The sequence below is a fragment of the Macaca fascicularis genome, chromosome 4, assembly GCF_037993035.2.
Source record: "Macaca fascicularis isolate 582-1 chromosome 4, T2T-MFA8v1.1".
In the NCBI taxonomy this organism is placed as follows: Eukaryota; Metazoa; Chordata; class Mammalia; order Primates; family Cercopithecidae; genus Macaca; species Macaca fascicularis.
In genome coordinates this window covers 5,591,810-5,613,386 of record NC_088378.1, presented here as the reverse complement: position 1 = coordinate 5,613,386, position 21,577 = coordinate 5,591,810, and the positions used below count along the sequence as shown (strand labels likewise).

General features: G+C 36.7%; 1 protein-coding gene across 10 annotated transcripts in view; it reads right to left on the bottom strand.

Moving 5' to 3' along the window:
- PDE10A (phosphodiesterase 10A) overlaps positions 1–21,577 on the bottom strand; it is a 676,118-nt gene that overhangs the window by 193,106 nt on the left and 461,435 nt on the right. For all 10 annotated transcript variants that reach the window (XR_012433277.1, XR_012433276.1, XM_074036771.1 and 7 more), the window contains one exon: positions 18,779–18,907. Coding sequence is in view for 7 of the 10 variants with exons in the window: in XM_074036771.1 (XP_073892872.1) it covers positions 18,779–18,907 (129 nt within the window). In the remaining 3 variants the exon portion in view is untranslated. The remainder of the gene's footprint in view (positions 1–18,778; positions 18,908–21,577) is intronic.

Here is a 21,577-nt window from a genome sequence, read left to right as displayed (position 1 = left end):
TTCTGTGGGCACAGGCCATGAAGGACACCAACCAAACTGGTCCCACTAATTCTTTTCTTGGAGCCTGCTATACTTGCAGTCAACTTGGTCACACTCGAAAAAACTGCACTGTTAAAAACTTAAAAGTGGCCAAGCCGGCTCAACAAACATGGCCAAATGCTGCTGCTACTATTTGCCCACGTTGTCGCAAAGGTAAGCATTGGGCAAGTAATTGCCGCTCTAAGTATGATATAGACGAAAATCCTCTGCCACAACACCAGGGAAATGGGGAGCAGAGCTGATCCCAGGCCCTGATATCAAATGGGATGCTTCAGACTCAGACCAATGTTGCATTTCCACTTCAGGTGGTCCCAACGCAACCCTCAGCACAAACAAATTTACCTACAGCCAAACCAAATGGGTCCCAGCCTCTCCTTCTGTCTCAGTACAATGCTTGTCCACCTCCAGGGTAGGGGGCGGGGCGGTTGAACTCTGTAGTACTATTCCTCTGAATTTACCACCTACCTATTTGCCTATAATTGTCCCCACAGGGGTCACTGGCCCTTTACCTCAAGGTTCTGTGTGCCTGGTGTTAGGTAGGGCACCCACCTCTGCTAAAGGAATCACCATTCATACTGGTCTCATTAATTCTGATTCCTCTGATGAGATTAAATTAACTGTGACTGCCAAGGTTCCTGTTTCCATCCTGGCCAGTGAGTCAATTGTTCAATTGCTTCTTCTACCTAATATAGTTTTAAACAAAGGAGACAAGACACGAGGCCCTGAGATGGGCTCCAGTGGTGAAAAGGCCACTTATTGGATTCATGTAATTTCTAAACAACGGCCCACCTGCACCATACACATTCAAGGAACAAAGTTTAGGGTACAATTCAGCCCTACATCATGCCAATTCCCATTAATCTTTGGGGTAGAGATTTACTGGCACAATGGGGGTCTGAAATTAATATTCCACATAACTCTTATACTGCTTCCAGTCAGTGTATGATGGAAAACATGGGGTTTGTTCCTGGGTTCAGTCTCAGTCCAAAACATGAAGGGATTACTAAACCCCTCCCAGTTACTATAAAAGAAAACAGGGTGGGTTTAGGTTATCGTTTTTAGTGGCGGCCACTGCCATGCCTCCTGAGCCTATCCTTTTACAATGGAAATCTGACACACCCGTTTGGATTCAGCAGTGGCTGCTTTCTAAAGAAAAACTGGAGGCTTTAACTCAATTTGTTTCTGGAGCTACAACTTGGAAATGTGGAACCTTCTCTTTCTCCCTGGAATTCTCCTGCATTTCTAGTAAAAAAGCCATCAGGCAAGTGGTGGATGGTAACCGATTTAAGGGCCATTAACGCTGTAATGAAACCTATGGGGGCCGTCCAGCCCGGCATGCCTGCCCCTGCTTTAATACCTAAAAATTGGCCTCTCATAGTTATTGATCTTAAAGATTGGTTTTTTTCATATTGCTTTACATAAATCAGATTGAGAAAAAAATTGCTTTTATTGTACCATCTCTCAACAATCAGGAGCCTGTAGCTTGTTATCAATGGAAACTTCCTCAGGGAATGCTGAATAGCCCCACCATCTGCCAGCTTTATGTTGGACACGTGCTTTCACCAGTTCGAGCCCAGTTTCTCCAGGCCTGTATTATTCGTTATATTGATGATATTTTAATTGCTGCCCCCACTGATAAAGAAGTAATTGACTGCTACCAAATTTTGAGCCGCTGGGTTACAAAGGCTGGATTACACATTACTCAGGATAAAATTCAACAGAATACTCCCGTTCAATATTTTAGGAATGGTGGTAGATAAACAACGTATTCAACCTCAAAAAGTTCAAATTAGGAGAGATTCTTTGAGAACTTTAAATGACTTACAAAAACTTTTGGGTAACATTAATTATTTAAGACCTACTTTAGGTATTCCAACCTATGCGCTGTCTAACTTGTTTTCTATGCTGCGGGGAGATTCCGATCTCTGCAGTCCCAGGATTTTGACCCCTGAGGCTTTACTAGAATTGGAATTCGTAGAGGAAAGAATCCAGACTGCCCAGTTTTCTAGAGTACAGCCGTTTCAGCCTTTTCAGCTTCTGGTTTTCGCTTCATTACACTCTTCTACCGGACTAATCGTCCAACATAATGATTTAGTAGAGCAGTGTTTTCTTCCTCATTCTGTGTCAAAAACTTTGTCTGTCTATCTGGACCAAATATAGCCATCTTAATTGGATGGGCTCAGTGTAGAATACTTCAAATTTCTGGATTTGATCCAAATTTAATTGTAGTTCCTTTAAATCAGCTCGAAGTTCAAGCTGCCTTTCAACATTCCTTACTGTGGCAAATTCACTTGACTGATTTCATTGGCGTTACTGACAATCATTATCCAAAGAACAAATTGTTTGATTTTATAAAAATGACGTCTTGAGTGGTCCCTCGATTAACCAAAGATCAGCCCATTCCTGAGGCCATTACTGTGTTCACTGATGGCTCCAGTAATGGCAATTCTGGTTATGCAGGTCCTACAGACAAGCTTATTTCTACTTCTTATACTTCTGCTCAAAAGGCAGAGTTAATTGCTGTGATTGCTGCCTTACAGGATTTCCCCAAACCTTTAAATACTGTCTCTGATTCTGCTTATGTTGTACATGCCACTAAAAATATAGAAACTGCTACTATCAAACATATTGATGATTCTGAATTGGCTTCTTTATTTTCAAGGTTACAACAGGTGGTTCACCAACGTATACACCCTTTCTATATTACACATATAAGATCTCATACCACTTTACCAGGACCCATGTCTGCCGGTAACCATAAAGTCGACTGTTTGGTCTCTTTTGCAACACAAGAAGCTCAGGAGTTCCATAATCTCACTCATGTCAATGCTGCTGGACTAAAAGACAAATTTGCTCTTACCTGGAAACAGGCTAAGTTTATTGTTCACAGCTGCCCTCCGTGTCAGGTCTTCGTACTTCCAAATCAGGAACCTGGTGTTAATCCCAGAGGCCTAACTCCTAATGCTTTATGGCAAATGGATGTGACCCATGTTATCTCCTTTGGCAGACTGTCATATGTGCATGTTTCTGTAGACACCTTCTCAGGTTTTATCTGGGCTACTTGCCAAACAGGGGAAGGCACGGCCCATGTTAAAAAACATCTGTATTCTTGCTTTGCAGTTATGGGGCTTCCATATCAAATAAAGACAGACAAAGCCCCTGGATATGTTAGTAAGGTTTTTGATTTATTTATGCAACAGTGGGGAATTTCCCATATTACTGGAATCCCTTACAATCCTCCGGGGCAGGTTGTGGTGGAACAGGCCAATTGCACTTCAAAAATCCAATTGTCCAAACAGTTTGAACAACAAAAACATAATTTAACTAGCCCCCTCCCTCACTCCCAATTACATTTGGCATTGTTTACTTTAAATTTTTTAAATATTTCTAAAGATAATAATCTAACTGCAGCTGAACACCATTATACAGGCAAAAAATTCTCCCTAAATGAAGGCAAGCCAGTGTTATGGAAAAAATCCCAAACCAATACCTGGGAACCTGGCACAATCATGATGTGGGGAAGAGGATATGCTTGTGTTTCACCAGGAGATCATCAATCCCCTGTCTGGGTACCCGCCAGGAGACTCAAGCTTCAGGTGAATACTGACAACGAAAACCACAGGGAAAAGATGTCCATGTCAGAGACCGCCCTCAGACGTGGTGAGATCTGTGCCAACTCTTCAGAAGCAAGCACACCGAATCACAATGGGTCTGATTCAATCCTCCCTGATGGCAACAGAGACCCACCTAACTAATCCCACTTCTCCTGATTACCTTTCTTTTTCTCCTTACAAACCTAAAAATCTCACCATTTCTATTAGTCTGAAAATAACATCCCTCTGTTCTCTTCCTCCTTCAGCACTCAATCCTGCTTACAATAGGTCTTCTTTAATGATTCTCCTCCTTATACTTTCTGTCTTACCAGTTTCCTCTCACACTGATTTACCTGCTACATAAAATTATTCTTATTGGTCTTATGTACCTTTTCCTCCACTTATTCAACCTCTCACCTGGATAGATGCTCCTGCGGAAATCTACACTAACAATAGTATGTGGATGCCTGGAGCTACAGATGACCGTTGCCCTGCTCAATCAGGAGAAGAAGGCACTGCATTTAATGTTACCATGGGTTATAAACACCCCACTCTGTGCCTCGGACATACACCTGGTTGTATGCATCTAGAAACTCAAGTCTGAGCTGCTTATCTTCTGGAAAGATCAGTTACAGAGGAACCGGGACATTTGGTCTCTGGCCTCTCCCTTTCTCCTTTAAAACAAATGAAAGGGGGAGTAATGGGAGATACCCCATACTTTCAATAGAAACCTGCAGGAAAACCATGCCCTAAACATTTTGAGGGCCCATCTAAAACTTTAATTTGGGAAGACTGTGTTAACTCACACGCAGTAATATTAAAAAATGACTCATATGGTTTAGTAATAGACTGGGCACCAAAGGGCTATTTAAAAACCAACTGCTCCTCTGGTAGAAAAGAATGCCTGGAGGCTACTTATTTGATTTCTTATCGGGAGAACGAGAATCATCATTCTACTTTGAATAGGAGGTTCAGCTCGTTCTTTCCCTTAAAATGGAAAGATAAAGGCATTACCCCACTGAGGCCTCATATGATACTCCCCATTCTGAGCCCAGAACACCCAGAACTTTAGAAATTGGCTATTGCCATGTCTGGACTGTAAGTATGGGAAGGGGAAACTATTCTGTCTGTTGTCCCCGCTACCGCCCCCATCTCTCAGTATCAGTGTAGATCCAGACATTCTGCTTTACTTACCTCCAGCCTGACTATTCCCATACAGAGTTGTGTTATGCCTCCTTACAAGCTGTTAGTGTGAAATATCAAAATTTGGACAGACAATCAAACTGTCCAATGCATTAGTTGTCATTTGTACACTTGTATTAACTCCCATTTTGACTCCAGGAAAAGTGTAATGTTGGTTCAAGATCGAGAAGGAATCTGGATTCCGGTAACTTTGCCCAGACCTTGGGAATCCTCCCCCTTGATACATTTAATTAACAAAGTGTTACAGCAAATTCTAAAAAGATCTAAGAGATTTGTTTTCACTTTAATCGCTGTGATCATGGGCCTAATTACAGTCACTGCACTGGCCACCACTGCCAGAATGGCGTTACATCAGTCTATTTAAATGGCTCATTTTGTTAATGATTGGTAAGCCAATTCCACCCAAATGTGGAATTCTCAACAAGGCACTGATCAAAACTTGGCTAATGAAATTAATGATTTAAGACAGTCCGTTATTTGGCTTGGAGATCGGGTAGTGAGTCTCGAACATCGCATGCAAATGCAATGCGACTGGAATACTTCTGATTTCTGTATCACCCCGTATTCCTATAACAAGACTGATCATTCATGGGAAATGGTCAAAGGACACCTTCTGGGTAGGGAAAGTAATTTATCACTGGACATAACTAAATTAAAGAAACTAATTTTTGAAGGCTCTCAAGCTCATTTATCCATTGCGCCTGGAGTTGAGGCGTTAGATCAGGTGGCAGAAAATCTTTATGGACTAAACCCCATGACTTGGATTAAGTCTATTGGGGGTTCGACTGTAGTAAATTTTGGAATTATGTTTCTCTGTTTAATTGGCTTGTCTTTAGTGTGCCGGACCAGTCAAAGAATCCTGCATCAAAATCGAAACAACGAACAAACCTTCATCACCATGGAACTTCATATAAAAAGAAAGGGAGAGATGTTGCAAGAAGTCAGGGACCCTGAACGGAGGGACCGACTGAAGCCATGGCAGAAGAACATCAATTGTGAAGATTTCATGGACATTTATTAGTTCCCCAAATTAATACTTTCATAATTTCTTATGCCTATCTTTACTGCAATCTCTGAACATAAATTGTGAAGATTTCATGGACACTTATCACTTCCCCAATCAATACTCTTGTGATTTCCCATGCCTGTCTTGTCTTTAATCTCTTAATCCCATCATCTTCATAAGCTGAGGATGAATGCTGCCTCAGGACCCTGTGATGATTGCATTAACTGCACAAATTGTTTAAACAATATGAAATCTGGGCACCTTGAAAAAAGAACAGTATAATAGAGATGTTCAAGGAACAAGGCAGATGACCCTATTAGTTCTGCCCTTCTAGAGACCCTTGCAACAACCAAGAAAATGGGAGACAATATTCGCAAACTATGCATCCAAAAAAGGTCTAATAACCAGAATCTACAAGGAACTTAAATCAACAAGCAAAAAACAGCCACATTACAAAGTGGGCGAGTGACATGAACAGAAAAACTACATATTGAGTACTACGCTAACTTCCTACTGGGTACTATGCTCACTACCTGGGTGATGGGATCAATTGACAAACTTCAGCATCATGCAATATACCCATGTAAAAAACCAGCACATGTACCCCCTGAATCTAAAATAAAAGTTAAAATTAAAAAAAAAGTTTCCAGCAAAACTTTATTCTTTGATGCTCCACAAACATAGATATAAAAAGGTTTTGCTTCAATTTCAAAAATTTGAGTCACTACATTAAGATATGTGTAAGTCATCGGTTGATACTGACATGATAAACCATCAAACAAGTGTACTGATGTTTTGGAGAAGCATCAATCAACCAAGGAGACTGAGACTTCACTCCATTAATATTTTCAAACCAAACAATACTATGAAATTTCATTCAAAATATGTATTATCAAATCTCCTTCAAATCTTTCAATAACTTGACATTGCTTGCAGCATGAAATCCTAAATCTTTATACATGTCCCAAAAGGTCCTTGATCACTTCTCCATCCTCCTCCTCTACATGGGAGCCTTTCCATCACTTCCTTCCTCTCCCTTCTATTTAGCCAACTCTAGTCATTCTTTGTGCCTCAGCTTAAATTCCAGTGTCTCAGGGAACCCTTCCCAAACCCCCCGAGGAGATCACATACTCTAACTACACGCATTCATTGTACATTGCCCTTTCCTTTTAGCACTTGTATAACTGATTTCAATAATTATGGCCTAATTAGTTGCTTACTATTTTTGCCCCATTTAGATTCAAAGCTCCATTAGAGCTGAATCTGTGTCTAATGCTTAGCAAGCGCTAAGCACATACTAGATACTTGGTAAAACTGAGGAAAATAAATTAATTTGTAAACCCAATGAGACCAAAACTGAGCTGTGTGCTTTTCTATATTCCAGTTCAGCCATCAGCTTCCTATGTGACAATCTAAATGACTAATGATAATTTATTATTGAGGGGAAAAAAGGAAATCACCAATAATAGAGCATTCATAAATTAGACTAAATGTTCATTATCCTTTGAACAGAAACAGAAGTTGGGGCAAAATCTTCAACAACAACAAAAAAATCCAGGTGTCTTTAAAATATTTTTTCTATTTCTTTCCTATTAAAAAACAGTATTTACAAGAACAATATAAATGTACCCATCAATCCCACATTCAAAACAACCACAATAACATTTTTTTAGCATTTATGTGTTGATTATTATCTCACAGGAAAGAATTATATATAGTTCTGCAACTCGCTATCCTTTATTTAAGCTATCAATTAAATAACTATTTTGAATATTTATGTTCTTCCTACTTTACCTATTACAATCAATGTAGAACACCAACAGGCTAATATATGAAATGGGAATTAAAAGACAAAAACTTTAAACCATCTTCTTGCATTCTTAAAATAAGAAAAATAATTTCAAGATTTATAATCTGTAGCAAAACTACCTCATAGCATAGCACATCAAAATTACTGGTACAAAAATGAACAACAGTTTAAAAACCCAAAAACTTTTTTTAAGAAAAGGAATAACGAGCATATTCATTGAATCCAAACTGTTGTTTGAATTGAACTGTCATGCTAGCCAACTGGCTTTAAACTAACCTCTGTTTTGGTGAAACCAGCTTTTAATCGTAACTGTTTGTGCCAACTCCTCCCATCTCAGGGCTCTGGTAGAAGTCAATCACAGGAGCTCTGCTTTCCTGCCTTTGCTCATGTTTCTCCCCAGCCACGACAGCACCACCTTTATTCTCTCATGTGCCCCCAGTGCCTACAGCAGTAGTTCCCAAACTAGCCAGCATCAGAATTACCTGGGGAGCTAATCCAAACACAGATTTCCAGGCTCCTCCACCAGAGTTTCTGATTTAGCATGTCTGGGGTAAGACCCAACCCATGACATTTCTAACTAGTTCGCAGGTGATGTTCATGTTACTGGTCTGGGGATCACACTTTCAGAATCAGCGCTAAGCACATACTAGATACTTGGTAAAATTGAGTTCAACAACTCCAAGAAAATACTTCCCAGTTGTCATGCCTCTTCATGACCTCAAGTCTCACAGTCTTGTCTTCCTAAATCTACACCATCCCATTTAACACTTCATTACACACCTGAGTCACTGCTCTCTAAAGGTTTCATATATTCTTTCACCACAAAATGAGAAGTTTCTCAAGGTCAGTAGCACAAGAAATATTACTCTGGTGACACAAATTACTCAGGACACAGCAGACAGAGAGCGGGGACTCAGTATCTCAGCCCAGTTAGAATGGCTAAAAATAAACAACGTGGATTCTTCAATCTCAAGCAAATTTAATTTATTTTAAAATTTGTACCTGCTAAACATTATACTGGATTTTTTCAAATATATAGTCACAAAATATTAAAATAACCTTATTCTTTGATGATGTGTTTATCTGACTTCCCCTATATGAAAGTGATCTTCTTGAGAGAAGCAACTTTATACAGTAATATGTCACTTAATGGTGACATACAGTCTGAGAAATGCATTGCTGTGATTTCACTGTTGTGAGAACATCATAGAGTGACCCGCACAAACCTAGATGGTAGAGCCTACTTCACCTAGGCTATAAGGTGGTCTAGCCTATCTCTTCCAGGCTCCAAACCTGTATGGCATGTGACTGTACTGAATACTGTAGGTAGCTATAATACAATGGCAAGTATCTGTGTGTCTAAACATATCTAAACATAGAAAAGGCACAGGAAAGAGATGGCATTACAGTCTTATGGGACCACCGTCGTAGAGGTGGACTATAGTAAATTCCTTGTTCTCCAATTATACACTCGTAGTGGGTACTCAGTAATAATTGTTCATTGGCATACTAAATGACTAGCCAGAAAATGAATAGTACTGGCATTTACTTGAGAGGTGCAACCCTCTCAAGTGGATGTTTGTAGAAATAATTATTCAACCTTAGGTCAAATAATTTAGATGATTGTTAAATCTTCAGGAAGCTTTTAAGAAGCAGATTCTTTTTAACTTGGAAATGGTTTTGCCACTTATATTTCATAGGTTTTTAATTTATTTTAAAAAATCACTTCAGAAATCAATCTAGTCTGCAACAAAGCTATTATATTTATTTGAATTCATTTCATATTCTCTAACATTATTTGTGATAATATGACCATCTATAAAATTATCAAAATCCAAATAAATGTGGTTGAACTGCTATGAATTCTTGGTCAAAAGGCACAAGTGATTTCCCTGACCTGGCCAAATACTCTCAGAAAGAATACATCAGATGAGAATGGGCAGTTTTATGGTGGTATGCTCATAGACTAACCAAGAAAAACGAAAGAAGACTCAAACAAAACCAGATACAACAAAGGAGACATTTTAACAGATACCACAGAAATTTAAAGGATCATTAAAAACTGCTATGAGCAAAGATATGACAATAAGTTGGAAAGCTGAAAAGAAACAGACAAATTCCTAGACACACATAACCCAACATGATTGTACCAGGAAGAAACAGAAAACCTGAAGGGACCAATAACAAGTAACAAGATTGATGCAATAATAAAAAGTCTTCCATCCAAAAAAAAAAAAATCTAGGACCTGACAGTTTCATTGATGAATTTCACAAAATACTTAAATAACCAACCCCAATTCTATTCAAAGTATTCCAAAAAATTGAGGAGGAGAAAATACTTTCAAACTCATTCTATGAGGCCAGCATTATCCTGATTCCAAAACCAGACAAAAACACAACAGAGAAAAGAAAATTACAGGCAAGTATCACTAATGAACATAGATACAAAAATCCTCAACAAAATGCTACAAAACTAAATTCTATAATACATCAAAAATCCATTCATCATAATTAAGCAAGATGCATATTAAACATGTAAAGATGGTTTCAACATATGCAAATCAATAAACATGATAAATCACATGAATAGAATCAGACAGAAAACATGATCATTTGAATAGATGCTGAAAAAGCAGTCAATAAAATTCAACATTCCTTTATAATAAAAACGCTCAGCAAACTGGCTATAGAAGAAACATACCTTGAAACAATAAAGGCCATATGCAACAAACCTATAGCTAACATGACACTGAACAGGGAATGACTGAAGTCTTTCTTGTAAGATCTAACAAGACAAGGATGCCTGCTTTCACAACTTATTCAATATAGTACTAAATATGTGATTTCCATTTCTGAGTTATTTAAGATAATGGTTTCTAGTTCCAACTACATTGCTGCAAAAGACATGATTTCATTATTTTCTATGGCTGAGTAGTATTCTACGGGGTGTGTATGCGTGTGTGTGTGTACACACACCACATTTTCTTTGTCCAATCATCTGTTGATAAGCACTTAGGTTGGTTCTATATTTTTGCTATTGTGAATAATGCTGCAATAAACATACAAGTACAGCTATCTTTTTTATATAATGATTTATTTTCCTGGAATAAACTTAAGCAAAGAAGTGAAAGATACCTACAATTAAAACATAAAACACTGATGAAACAAACTGAAAACAAAAAACACGGAATTATGCTCATGGATTGGAAGAATCATGTACTATTAAAATGTCCATACTACCCAAAGCAATCTACAGATTAAATGCAATCTCTCTCAAAATAACATTGTTTGCAGAAATAGACAAAACAATCTTAAAATGCATATAGAAAGAACGAAAGACTCATAAAAGTCAAAGCAATTCTGAGCAAAAGGAACAAAGCTGGTGACATCACATTACCTGACCTCAAATTACACTATAAATCTATAGTAACCAAAACAGCATGGTACTGGCATATAAACAGACATATAGACCAAGAGAACAGAACACAGATTGCAGAAATAAATCCATATTTTTTAGTCAACTCATTTTTGACAAGGGCACCAAGAACATTCAATGAGGAAAGGACAGTCTCTTCCGGTGCTGGGAAAATTGGATATCCATATGTAGAAGAATGATAATCTACACCCCAATCTCTCACCTTATACATAAATCAAAATGGATTAAATACTTAAATGTAAGACCTAAAACTAAGAAACTACTACAAAAAAACATTGGGGAAATGCAACAGGGCATTGGTCTGGACAAAGATTTTTTTGAGTAAGACCTCAAAAGCACAGGCAACCAAAGCAAAAATTGACATGTGATCACCTCAAGCTTAAAAACTTCTGCAAAGCAAACAAAGTGAAGATACAACCTACAGAACAGGAGAAAATATCTGCTAACTATTCAACTGACAAAAAATTAAAACCTGAATATATAAGGAACTCAAACAGATCAATAGTTAAAAAAAAAAAAATCTGAGCAAAAAATTAGCAAAAGATCCGAATAGGTATTTCTCAAGAGAAGAAAGACATACAAATACCCAACAGATATATGAAAAAATGCTCAATATCACTACTCATCAGGAAAATGCAAATCAAAACCACAGTGAGATATCATCTTACCTCAGTTAAAATGACTATCGTCAAAAAGACAGGAAACAACAAATGCTAGTGAAGAAAGGGGAATGCTCGTACACTATTGGTAGGAATGTAAATTACTACAGCCATTATGGAAAACAGTATGGAGGTTCCTCAAAAAACTAAAATCAGAACTACCATAAAATGCAGTGGCACTGCTGAGTATGTACCTCAAAGAAAGGAAATCAGCATATCAAAGATATATCTGTCCTCCCATGTTTATTGCAGCACTATTCATAGTAGCCAAATATGTAATCAACCTAAGCACTCATTAATGGGTGAATGGATAAAGAAAATGTGATATATATATATATATACAAAACAAATATTATTCAGCCATGAAAAATACAATCCTATCATTTGCAGCAACATGGATGGAACTAGAGTTCGTTAAGTGAAATAAGCCAAGCACAGAAAGACAAAAATTGCACATTCTTGCTCATATGTGAGAGGCTAGAAAAGGGATCTCATAAAAGAAGAGAATAAGCTGGTAGTTACCAGAGGCTGGGAACACCAGTGAGAAGAAATTGTTCAGAGTCGTTGGTTAACAGGTACAAAATTATAGTTATATAGAAGGAATAAGATCTAGTATTTGGTAGCAAAATAGGGGGACCAATCATTAAACCTGAGTAGTAGGTTTGGGATATTCTCAACACAAAGAAATGATAAATGTTTGCAGTAGTGGATATCTCAATTACCCAGATTTGATTATTACATTGTATGTTTGTATCAAATATCACCTGTACCTCATAAATATGTATAATTACTATGTATTCATAATAATATATTCATATTTTTAAATTTTAAAATACATAAATACCAAAGATCCATCTTTATGATAATGTGAACACACAATTAACAAAAATAATGGAATATGCCAAATAACTCTTTTTTTTTTTTTTTTTGAGACGGAGTCTCTGTCACCCAGGCTGGAGTGCAGTGGCCGGATCTCTGCAAGCTCCGCCTCCCGGGTTTACACCATTCTCCTGCCTCAGGCTCCTGAGTAGCTGGGACTACAGGCGCCCGCCACCTCGCCCAGCTGGGTTTTTTTTGTATTTTTTAGTAGAGACGGGATTTCACCGTGTTAGCCAGGATGGTCTCGATCTCCTGACCTCGTGATCCGCCGGTCTCGGCCTCCCAAAGTGCTGGGATTACAGGGGCGAGCCACCGCGCCCGGCCCAAATAACTCTTTATAGATGAATTCACATCAACTTTATCTTCTTTCTAGTTACCAGATGGTGGACTCATGTTTATTTATAATTCAGATCAAGGCATTCAACACATTTTCTGGTTTCCAATACCAAAAAATATAAATAAAATATATGAAAATTCCATGTAAGAATGTAATTTCAACATCTGAGACAAAAAAATTGAAGGAAAAAGAGAAAAGTGTCCAAAATTAGGTTCTATGCAAACCATTTCAAAAATGTGGGGCTTTTTTATCATGAAAATATACTAATAGTTAATATATTATTTATTAGTATCCCACTTACTAAACTTTCCAACACTACATGTTTTGGCAAAGTAATTTATGCCCCATTAATTTAATATCCTTCTTCCTTATATATACTAGCACAGAAACCATCTGTTACATATTAAACCACACAAATGCAATTTAATCTGAATTTTAGACTATCAAATTGTAGGTTTAGGGAGCATAATTTAAATCCTACTTATTCTAAGAATAAAATATCTAACTGCTTTATTCGCATTAAAATTAAATCCCAATTCTAGAATCATTGAAAGGAAAACATATATAATAACTACATTATTTGAGAAAGAAAGAAAACTTCATTTATTTGTTGAAAAAAACTTAAGATATCAGGCAGCACAAATATTTTCATTATTAACTATTTAAATTTATAGGTACAATGATAGTGATATGGTCTGTTGTTGAATATTTTAGACACAATCATAGTAATAAAAATTACTGACCACAAAAGGTGGCATTCTACTTACAATTTTAAATGACTGTGGGTTCATCAATCACCCTCTGGAATACTAAGTAACTTACCTTTAAGAAATTAATGTTATGATTACAGTTGAGGTTTTTAAGAAATTAATCCACTTATTTTAAATATTATTCTAGTACAAAAACATGGCAAATATAGTCATACTACCATCCACTTCTTCATGCACCCTTTCTCATACCACCAACACTGTCAACTCATAATTTTTTACATTAGGGGCCAAAAGGAGACACTGCTGATTGTCAAGGTAACTCATGATTCTTCCTACATATAACTGAAATATTGGAATGGCATTAGTGGTAGGAAATTGTTTTCCATTTTAGAATATTCTTATAAGAAATGCAAAACAATGGACCTTCATTATATCTTAATGTTTATTTAATAATGTATTTATACTTTGTATAAATATAGATGTGTAAATGTTAAATCATTTAGTAATCTGAATCTTGAAGGGTACCAGCGGGACAAAATTTACTGTCAAATTTACTTTGCCTAAAAATACAACATTTAGTGGGCAATATATGCCTAGATAGTTTTCTTTTTTCCCCAAGTTTTTTTAAAATAAATGTATAGCTGTTTGATGAAACCTGTTTAAAACTCTGCTTCGAAGCTATATTTTATTCTGAGGATGTATCGGCCTTAATGCTTTCTGAGGAAGTTTTTATATATTCCCTAAATGAGTACAACAGGTTATAAAATAAATAAATGCAGTCTCTAATTTCCATATATCACTGAAAAAATGGTGGTTTGGAATTTAGGTTCAGAGATCAACTTTTAAAAGGTAATTTTCCTCTCAACTGTAGATAGAATTTTATGTATCTGAAATGAAAATGCTATGAAAGCAATACAATTAAACTGAAGAGTTAGAAAAAAAAAGACTCTGAAATTTAAATCTTTGAAGACTTGTCATGTTACACATTTCCCAAAACCTCCTTCTCCCTATCTGTTGAAACAAAATAGACAGTAACTCACTGTAATCTCCCCTTTCTCTGTTAAGACTCTTCCCTGACAGGGAAACTACAAGTTTGGACTTTGCTTAAACCCACTGCCAGACTAACTAGAAGAAAGCAGTAAATTACAACTCCTTCCTTCTATTTGTAGACCGAGAACCCTTTAACAATTTAATAATCCCAGCACCTAAACAGAACTTGACACTCAGTTTGCTGAATGAATGAAAACACAAGGGACCTGTGGGAATTAAAATACACATTGGCCAGGAGCAGTGCAGCACGGCCGGTAATCCCAGCACTCTGGGAGGCTGCGGTGGGGGGATCACTTGAGGTCAGGAGTTGGAGACCAACCTAGCCAACATGTTGAAACCCTGTCTCTAATAAAAAAATACAGGCCGGGGACGGTGGCTCACTCCTGTAATCCCAGCACTCTGGGAGGCCGAGGCGGGCGGATCGCGAGGTCAGGAGATCGAGACCATCCTGGCTAACACGGTGAAACCCCGTCTCTACTAAAAATACAAAAAATTAGCCGGTCATGGCGGCGGGTGCCTGTAGTCCCAGCTACTCAGGAGGCTGAGGCAGGAGAATGGCGTGAACTCGGGAGGCGGAGCTTGCAGTGAGCCGAGAACGCCCCACTGCACTCCAGCCTGGGTGACAAAGCGAGACTCCATCTCAAAAAAAAAAAAAAAAAAAAAAAAAAAAAAAAATACAAATAGTAGCCGGGTGTGCTGGTGTGCACCTGTAATCCCAGCTACTCCAGAGGTTGAGGCAGGGGAATCACTTGAACCTTAAGGCAGAGGCTGCAGTGAGCCGAGCACGCACCACTGCACTCCAGCCTGGACGACAGAGCAACACTTTGCTCAAAAATCAATCAATCAATCAATCTATTATATAATATCTTCCCTCAAGAGGCTATTAAATGAATATGAGGGAGAGAAGCATAAAAATAGCTCTGTGTCCCTGTAGTATGAGAATCAAATGTAGTGACCCTCACTCAGGCTGTTTCACTTGGAGGTTTAGTATTTAACTCTCCCTAATTTATTCATTCATTCAAAAATGTGAGGAATACAAAAATTACTATGATACACGCAGTTCATGCCTTCAAATTGATCTCAGAGTAAGTGACTCATGATTCTAAAGAGATTCAGATGCTGGACACTTGGTGATCCTTTAGCTTCCCTTTGCAAGTTTAGTCAAATAGAAATCTATTGGAAACAAAATAAAAATTCCGCTACGATACTCAAATCAAACATGGTCAGCATTCACACTGCTTACAGTTGTTTTTTTCCTTTTATTATTATTTTTGACTTATAATAATTGTACATATTTATGGGGTACAGTGTGTTACACGGTTTTACTTCATTTTCTTTTTTCTAAATGACAAGAAATGAAATAATTTAGATAGGCTTGTCACATTTTCAACAAGCTATCCTCCAATATCTTCTATCTGTCACAGTTTCTGTTTCTGGTTCCACTCATGGAAATAAAAACACTTCCTGAAAATCCTCTCCACAAAAATTTTCTTCCTCAAAAAGTTTTCAGTGAAGCAACATGGAAGGAGAATAAGGCATACTTGAGAAGAGGACTTTCTTTTTGTTTTGTTTTGTTTTTTTGTTTGTTTGAGACAGAGTCTCACTCTGCTTCCCAGGCTGGAGTGCAGTGGTGTGATCTCGGCTCACTGCAACCTCCAGCTCCCAGGTTCAAGTGATTATTGTGCCTCAGCCTCCCAAGTAGCTGGGATTACAGGCATGCGCCACCACGCCTAGCTAATTTTTGTATTTTTTAGTAGAGACAGGGTTTTACCATGTTGCCCAGGCTGGTCTTAAACTCCTTACCTCAAGGGATCTGCCCACCTCGGCCTCCCAAAGTGCTGGAATTATAGTCATAAGCCACAGCGCCCAGAGAATAGGATATTTTTTAAAGAAACAGGAAGAAAGGAAAGAAGGGAGGAAAGGATGAAGGGAGGAAGCCTGGCTTTTATATCGGCCTCAAGGGCCATGCTACAGAATTTCACTGAACATGAAGCGGTATATGATGAGATACATTCTTTTGATGAACACCCTCAGACGACAGGCTGACAGGGATTTTACTAGGCTGCACAGTAGAATGTAAAGTTCCTTTGTATATGCTTCCACTGCTTGTATCCCTGTTTACTGCTGATGCACTCTGCTATGTGGTTCTACGTCTATTCCCACAACTAGATGGTAAACTCCAAGTCACATCTCACTCAGCCTCTTTCCACCATCCTTAGCCCTCTGCAAGGTCAAATAAAAAACATCTCGTTATAAGAAAAAAAAAAAAAAGTGAGGAGGACAATAACTGAGTAGGGTTTCAGTTACACACTGCTGGTTTTAATAATTATTTAGCTCTTCTGTACATGTGTTCAATAAAGTATTATTTGATAAATATAGGAAACAAAGATTTGGGAGGTAGGAAATGACACACTGACATGTTTATAAAATTCAAGAGTTAGTTTTCATGGCAGCACTACTATAGGCAGAATTTTTCATTTTCTAAGACCTGTATTCAATTTCGTATCCCACAAAGACCATATATTCTTACACTATACTATTATCCCTCATTACATAGCAAGTTGAAATTTGCATCTTTATATATCAAGGGCTTAAGCAAAGCTGAGCCACACTTTTCAAAGTGTCAAACATTTCAACTGTTTTCAAATGTTTGAGGTTTATAAAAACTAAATTATGCTTTGTCAAGCTTTTTTTAAGGTTATTAAATGTCAAGATTGAGAAGACAATGCTTGTTTCTCACTTATTATTTCTCTTCTCCCCTCCCTCTCAATCCACACTCACAGGCATACACATACAAACACATTTGCATACACACACTTTAAAAACTACTTCATATTTCAGCACAAAAGCCCTCATTAAAAAAATTACCGCTATAAAAAATGAATAACAAAATTTCAGAAACTTTAAAAACTAGTGAGGAAAATTACCTTAACTTCTAACACCATAACATTTTAATAACAATGATACATTTTTATTCATTGTTACTAGACATTTTAGAACTTTAAGATAACACCTTTTTACCTTAATAAAATTTCCCCCAAAATAGTATTTTTGTGTTTTTAATATAAAAGTTATACAACAAAACCTGCACATTCTGTACATGTATCCCAGAACTTAAATTTTAAAAATAAAGTTATACAGTCAAAAACACATATAAAATTGTCACAATAAAAACAATATTCACAGAAATAAGTTTAGCCAAATACAAATCCATTTGAAACAAAATAAAAATTATACCACAATATTCAAATAAAACAATCCAATATATTAATATACATTCAATTTGAGGAAAAATTTATTTTGCTTCACATCCCCTTTGAGTCTCTAGTTGTTTATTCGTGAATATAACTGCTTCTTAAGCAGTCTCTGCATTAAAAATACATGTGTTTCAGAGACTAAGAGAACAGCATGCAAAGAGACTCCTACTGTAGAAAGCTACTTTGCAGAAAATTTAAACCACGATGTGCTTAAAATGCCAGGATCTCAAAAGTTAAAACAGTGGTTCTCCACTCCTTTTCTCATTTCATGAGAGTTTAGATCAAAAAGATATCCTTGTTCTTTTACTGAAAGTTTACTGACGGCAAATCTTCCAGAGTCTGCGTATGAATGAAATGCCAAGTCTACAGTGCTTTCCAAATATAAAAATCGTTTTTATATTGGCTTCTTTTTGTAAAGGATTTCTTTTTGTAAAACACTTCTCTTTATAAAATATAATAAGTATATCTTTGAAATATATACTATGAATAATGTTTATCTCATCACTAAAAGTAATCCTTAAATAAAATCAAGTATAATATTGACTTCTGCATTTTTCAATATGGTTGTATCTTAATCAACCAAATTCTCAAAATTTGTCAAGTTTTTATTTTTAATTAGTCAAGGATCTTTCCTTTGCATTTATTTGTTCTCTAACTTATTTTATCTTTTTAAATGGAATAACTCTGATAGAATTAAAATGGTAATTTTTGTCTATGTTATATTTCGCTCTCTAGAACAGATTAAATGCATGGTCTTTTGCGGTAAGATAGAAAAAGTTGGTTTAAAATGAGATCTTACCTTCTGATTTGTTGTTCTTCCTCTTCAGCCATTTCTCTACTGTCTCTGCACTAACACTTTCAGATACAAATTCATCTAATACCTGGGGGTGAAGAGAAAGATATGCCTTCACTTTTTCATCTGTCAAACCTGTAAAAGAATTGAAAAGAATAAAATTCACCTATACAACTTCTTCATATAAATGAAAGGTATAGTATCACAACACATTATGCTAAGACCCAGCAACCTCTCTTCTAATGGAGAGAAGGCTGGAAAGAGTGGGAAGGGGAAGTTATTGCTTAATGGGCATAGAGTTTCTACTGGGAGTGACGGCAAACTTTTGGAACTAGACAGGTGAATACTGCCCAACACGGGGAATATATGTAATGCCACTAAATTATATGCTTAAAACAGCATTTAAAATGGTTAAAACACCATTTTTCATATATATGTGTGTGTGTGTGTGTGTGTCTGTGTGTGTATGACCACAATAAAAAAGAATGTAGTTAGTTTAGCAATTTTAAACTACAGATATTACATCATGTTACACAGTTGTTTCTAACAATAAATTTCAGAGTTACATATGAACCAATGCTAAGATCCAATGCTGTACATTAAGGCTTACAGAGTACTTATTTTTTTGGTATATAGTTACCATAGATTTAGTGGTCAAAGCAAGTGAAACTCTAGCAAGAGTAGTAAACAGGAAAATCTAGCACTGAAACATTATAGGTGCTAAAAAAAGATTTAATACATAAATGAATAAATTTTTATCGTTTATTGCCTTACAACACAAATCCTTCCTTTTTCTCAAAGGCATTAAACCCAGTGGTATAACTAATGTTCAGTTCAGAATAATCTTGACATTCATTCATTAATATTCTGTGTATGTAGTCAGTTTCACTGAAATAGTTTTCATAGTCTAATGATAAACATAAGATTTACATATACATATGCAATGCATGTGCGATACACATATGCAATGTATGTGTGATATACATATGCAATGTATACTACATATACATTACATATACATATGTGATGTATACATTATATGTATGTGTACATGTGTACATTACATATACATCTGTAATGTGTGCATTACATATACATATGTAATGTATACATTATATGTATGTGTAATGTGTACATACATTATACATAAGATTTTCAAACAAAGTATTTTCACATGTTTTCATATCTCACATATAAAGTATATGTTTTCAATCTGGTGCTTTGGGTCGGTATGCCATTTCATTAAACAACCCAAACAGGCTTTGAATAATTATCCTTCAGTGATGGGAATTATTTTTACTACCGTATCTTTTCTGTGAATTATTTGAATAAACTACCCTTTTTAGGGATGGTTAGGCTTAAAAAAAAGGCAATGGAAAGCTGCACTCTGAGAAAGAAAAGAAGGAAAGGAAGCTTATCTTTATGACTCCAGGGAGTAGGCTGTATGTTTCCCCAAACAGACAAAACAGAGAATTCATATGTGTTAATTAATTCTGCTGGGAACTAAAGTCACAACTGTTGGGATTCTACAACAGAATGGTATAACTGAAAAGGAAAATGACTTATTTCAATGAAATTGGTAGTTAAATAGTCAATTTAAACACACACACACACAGAGTTGTATAAGACAAATGAAATAAGACCCCTGGCTATATTCACCTGCAAAAGGGCCTCAGTGGTGTAAAATTCAGTGTGAGAAATTCTATAAAATGGTAAATATAATTGACTCAATAAAGTAAGTGCTCTCCTGACACAGCAAATTATAGTCCCTAGAAACCAAAGGTGCAGGTTACTACAGTAAGCTGATAGCATACTTGACCTTTGAGAAGATAGATAATGCAAATTTCATGCTCTCCTTAGGTCCTCCATATTCAATATTGACTCCTTCTTAAAATTTCTTTCTGCCACTCCCATGACACAAGGCTATAGAATTTTTATCCTAACTTTCTAATTGCTCTTGAATTCTGCTTTCTCTTCAACAATCCATAATGATGACACCAAAATCTAAATCAGGAATCTTAACATATTTTTAATCTCTAGTCTAGCTCTTTTCCCATCACCTCAAGCTCCATCTTAAGTCAAAACTACATGAGTTATCTCCTTCTCGCTTCTTCCCAAAGAGATTTTAACTCTTGGTTTTCCTTTTTGTGTTACTATTACTCTACATTTTCCCAGAAACTGAGGCTGAAAAACATAGTAATAACTAATTCCTCCTTGTCACCTCATTTCATCTTAGTGCATTACCATACAAGTCACATTTGCCAAATTACATGTCAGATAAAAGATGTGTATCCAAAATAAACAACAAAAGAAAAACACTCTTAAAACTCAACAATAAGAAAACAATCAACTCAACTGAAAAATGGGCCAAAGGCCACTTCAGTAAAGAAGCTATAGATATGGCAATAAACATTTTAAAAGATGCTCATTTGTTTTCTTGTTTTGTTTTGTTTTGTTTTTTTGAGACAGAGTCTCGCTGTGTGGCCCAGGCTGGAGTGCAATGGCCGGATCTCAGCTCACTGCAAGCTCTACTTCCCGGGTTCACGCCATTCTCCTGCCTCAGCCTCCCAAGTAACTGGACTACAGGCGCCCGCCACCTCGCCCAGCTAGTTTTTTTCTTTTTTTTTTTTTTTTTGCATTTTTTAGTAGAGACGGGGTTTCACCGGGTTAGCCAGGATGGTCTCAATCTCCTGACCTCGTGATCCGCCCGTCTCGGCCTCGCAAAGTGCTGGGATTACAGGGTTGAGCCACCACACCCGGCCAAGATGCTCATTTGTTAATTGTGAATTGAAGTTAAAACAAAAA